This window comes from Trypanosoma conorhini, assembly GCF_003719485.1.
Source record: "Trypanosoma conorhini strain 025E chromosome Unknown Tco_14.4_contig_00626, whole genome shotgun sequence".
NCBI lineage: Eukaryota > Euglenozoa > Kinetoplastea > Trypanosomatida > Trypanosomatidae > Trypanosoma > Trypanosoma conorhini.
In genome coordinates, this window is record NW_021704714.1 from 1 (window position 1) to 4,411 (window position 4,411).

At 58.0% G+C, this 4,411-nt stretch overlaps 2 protein-coding genes across 2 annotated transcripts in view; both read right to left on the bottom strand.

Moving 5' to 3' along the window:
- Window positions 1-709: 709 nt before the first annotated feature.
- Window positions 710-3,574, bottom strand: Tco025E_07743 (putative copper-transporting ATPase-like protein; the record flags this gene model as incomplete). The annotated part of the gene is made up of 1 exon (XM_029374602.1): window positions 710-3,574. One exon carries the CDS (start codon window positions 3,572-3,574, stop codon window positions 710-712), a length of 2,865 nt encoding a protein of 954 aa, XP_029225291.1.
- A 601-nt stretch (window positions 3,575-4,175) lies between these two features.
- The window catches only part of Tco025E_07744 (uncharacterized protein), a gene marked incomplete at both ends in the record, with an annotated part of 321 nt that continues 85 nt past the window's right edge, over window positions 4,176-4,411 (bottom strand). Inside the window, one exon of the mRNA XM_029374603.1 lies at window positions 4,176-4,411. This exon is cut by the window's right edge and continues 85 nt beyond it. Within this exon, the coding sequence (XP_029225292.1) occupies window positions 4,176-4,411 (236 nt within the window).

Consider the following 4,411-nt stretch of genomic DNA (forward strand, 5'->3'; position numbering starts at 1 on the left):
ATAGGCAAAACAATAAAAAAACGAAGCAAGAAATGAATCAACCACAGAAAAGTAAAACAGTACAATAAAAACTGGTCACCACGGGCCGTTCAAACAGCAAGCTACCACTCCACCCCACCGTAAAAAAACAAAAACAAAACAAGAGCACCATAAAAAGCTCAAGCTTCCTTTCTGCGGCATGTCAGTGTGCGTACAAGCTGCCGTCCGCCATCGCCAGCGACACTGCGGCGTTAGTGCCGAGCACCACCGCACCGCGTAGCGCGTCGCTGCACTGGGAGGGAGCCATTGCGCGGGCCGGGCACGACGGGGGCACTGTGCTTGGGATATACGGCCATCATCCGCGCACCCTCCGCCCAGCATGCGCCAAGTCGGTGCAGGGCCTTGCAGGCATTGCTCGCCTCGACAGCCGTAAGGGGGGCACCATTGTGTTTTTGTTGTACTCTTTCTCGGTCTTCGTTTTGAAGTGAAGCTGAGGCGGAAGAGAAGTGGTAATGGCCCGGTCGACGACTGTGATACACATAGAGCATAAAGCAGTAAGAAATGACAAGCACCTTTTGTGCAACATCCTGAAAATTTTATACAAGTACTATTAGCGACTGTGTAATATAAAGTTTACTATTGGAGGTGTGCGTAGCCACATACGGATATTTGTATAAGTAATTATCGCACTTTTTTTTTGGGGGGTTTTATTTCTCTGCATCTGGGTTGGCTACGCTTGCTCAATAAACTGATCTGCTTTGTAGGGTTTAAAACACCTAATGGACAAGCTAGACAGGAGAACGGCGAGGCTGGAACACACCATCGCCGCACTGGCCAGTATGGGCGGCAGACGTACATGGATGAGTGGGTATAGCATTCCACTTGCAAAGGGAAGTATGCAAAAGTTGTAGCCAAATGCCCAGAAAAAATTGCCGTATATGCGTCGGACGGTGGTGATGGAAAGAGCCCGCAGGTTCAGGATGTCAACGAGGCTGTTGCTTACGAGTACCACATCGGCGGCTTCAATGGCGATTTGAGTTCCGGCACCGAGCGCAATCCCCACATCGGCCTGCGCCAGTGCCGGGCTATCGTTGATTCCGTCACCAACGAAGATGACGCAGTGACCCTCGGACTGCATTTGCCGTACAATGTCTGCCTTTGCCGTGGGAAGCCTCTCGGCGTAGACGTTTTCAGGCGGAATGCCAACGGCGTTCGCCACATGCGCCGCCACGCTCTTGTTGTCGCCCGTGACCAAAAGCACCTGGGCGCCCTCTTGCTGCAGAAAGTGTAGCACCCCGGCCGCCTCCCGCTTCGGCTGGTCCGCGAGCGCAACCACGAGCCGCGCCACGCCATCGACGGCCCCGACGATGGTGGTCCTCGCCAGGCTGTTCTGCTGCCGCACCGTCCATTCAACCTCCAGGGGGACCTCAATCTTCGCCTCGCGCATCAGCGCAAGGTTGCCGACGTGCACCCGCACCTCGGCGCCGGCGGGATTCTTGCGGCGGACGACGGCCTCGGCGCCGAGGCCGCTGTGGGTTTTAGAATACACCACGTCGTACGCCTCCGCCGGGCCGGGCGCCGCAAGAATCCCGCCCGCCACGGCCTTCGCCACGGGGTGGTTCGAGAGCTGCTCCACAAACCCCACCAGCTTGACCACCGCATCGGCGTCGCCGCCCCAGCATCTCTTAAAGACGACCTCCAACCGCCCGTTGGTGATGGTGCCGGTCTTGTCGAAGACGATGCAGCGGGAGTGATGCACGGCCTCCAGCGTTTTCCCGGACTTCACCAAGAGGCCCGTCTTCGCCCCGACGCCGGTACACACCATGATGGCGGTCGGCGTCGCAAGTCCCAGGGCGCAGGGGCAGGCCGCCACCACGGAAGCAATAAAAAATTCAAACGCAAACATTACGACGGTCTCGCCACCCCCGCGCCACGCTGGTGGGTAAAGCTTAAAGACACCAAGAAAGAGCCAAACGAAAAAGACGCTCACTGAGAAGCTGATAACAAAAGGTACAAAGTACGTGGCTAATCTGTCGGCAATGCGCTGAATTTCGGGTTTGCTGTTCTGTGCCTCTTGCACACAGCGCAGGATCTGAGACAGCATGGTTTCCTCCCCTATTTTGTTCGCGTCCACCAGCAGCATTGCCGTCATGTTTGTTGTCCCGCCAATCACGGCACTGCCTGGCCGCACCGCCTTGGGGACCGCCTCACCCGTCACCATCTGCTCATCCACGTCGGAGATTCCCTCCACGACGGTGCCGTCAACCGGGATCCGGTCCCCAGCCAGCACGCGGAGTCGCATTCCCTTTTCCACCAGCGAGGACGGCACGGTCACGTCACCTTGCGCGGTCACGACGATGGAGACGGGTGGCACGAGGTTCATTAGCTCAATGAGTGCATCGCTCGTGCTGCGCTTCGCCCGCGCCTCCAGAAAGCGGCCCAGCAGCATGAACGCAATCAGCATACCCGCGGCATCAAAGTACGTGGCCAGGTGATGCTGCGTTAGAAGCATCATAATACACGCCCCCAGGGAGTAGGCGTAGGAGCAACCAGACCCAATGGCCACCAGCGTGTCCATCGTAAAAACTCCGTGCCTCAGGCTTTGCCATGCGTGGACAAAAAACACGGAGCCGTAGTGAAACACAATCGGTGTCGAGATAGCCAGCTGCACAAAATCTAAAAAAATCATCCTCCTCGAGCCAGCCATGACATTTGTTGTCGCCATGAGAAGCATAATTAGGGCCAGCGGCGTTGCCAGCACCGCGGCACCCACAAACCGTTCCTTCTGCTCCGCAATTTCTCCTGTCCGCTCCAAGGCCTCCCTCATATCGTCAACAAACACCGCATCTGGGGCGCCCTCAAGCTGCGACACGGAGACTGCGTACCCCATGGAGGCAATCGTCTCCCCGACAGACAGAAGAAGACCCTCCCGCTCCAGCGCCACCTTGCAGACCCCCGTCGAGAAGTCGACGAGGCAGTCCCTCACCCCACTTAAGCGCCGGACGCACGCCTGAACGCGCGCTGCGGACTCCGCCGACGACAGCCCAACTATAGTCAGCTTCCCCTCAACAGGGCTCAACGACCCTGCTGGTGGCCGTCGCGTGCTTCCTGGTGTCCGCCGCAGTTTAACTTGGTACCCCATGCCGACAATCTCGTCCCTTAGGTCCCTGGCTGACACCAGCTGTGGATTGTGCACAATGAGGGCCGTCATCGCCGAAAAGTTTACCGACGCCTTCTCCACACCGTGCAGACTCCGCACGTGGGACTCAATCCGCGCGGCACACGACGCACATGTCATGCCTTCAATAATAAACCGGCTCTCCACCGGGGCATCCGCGATAACGTCGTAGCCGAGGGCGACGATGGCGTCGTGGAACCGCCGCCCGAGCGGCTCACTGGTCCACGGTGTCTTCACGACAATCGCCGCGTCCTCCTCCCGGACGCTGACGCCGAGCACAGACACCCCAGACAGCGACGACAGCGCCCGCTCAAGCGCGCTCTGCGAGGGGCGGGGCGACGTCGCGGCCAGGCGGAACTCGTACCACCGCACGCCTCCCCCCCCGTCGTCGCCAGCCTTGTGAGCCACAGACGTCATCACACGACAAAATTCTTCAGCAGCAAACGGGCACGCGGCAAGACACAGCGCCAGCACCGAAAACAAAGCAACGAGAAGACTTCGTCAAGGCTGCAGGCGCCACGACGCCAAGCAAAGAAGAAAGCAAGGGAAAACATGCCAAGTGCGCAACGCAAACGCGCAGCAGAAAAAAAAACAGCCCACACACTGACACAACAACACGCAAATCTCATCTAAGCGGAAATGTATAAATAAACGCGGACACGACAACGATTCAACACCCGTATCAAGACAAATAGGCACTACGACAACGCGGCAACTTCACGCAACCTCCGTGTGGGGCAGCATCGCCCAATGCGTGCCTCCCGGCGCGGCTGGGCGAGCAGCACACGTGAAAAACACGGCGACGCGCGCACAACTTCAGGTGCCCTTCAAAGGAAGAGGGCGAGGGGGTCAATCAGCTCATAAGCAAAACAATAAAAAAAACGAAGCAAGAAATGAATCAACCACAGAAAAGTAAAACAGTACAATAAAAACTGGTCACCACGGGCCGTTCAAACAGCAAGCTACCACTCCACCCCACCGTAAAAAAACAAAAACAAACAAGAGCACCATAAAAAGCTCAAGCTTCCTTTCTGCGGCATGTCAGTGTGCGTACAAGCTGCCGTCCGCCATCGCCAGCGACACTGCGGCGTTCGTGCCGAGCACCACCGCACCGCGTAGCGCGTCGCTGCACTGGGAGGGAGCCATTGCGCGGGCCGGGCACGACGGGGGCACTGTGCTTGGGATATACGGCCATCGTCCGCGCACCCTCCGCCCAGCATGCGCCAAGTCGGTGCAGGGCCTTGCAGGCATTGC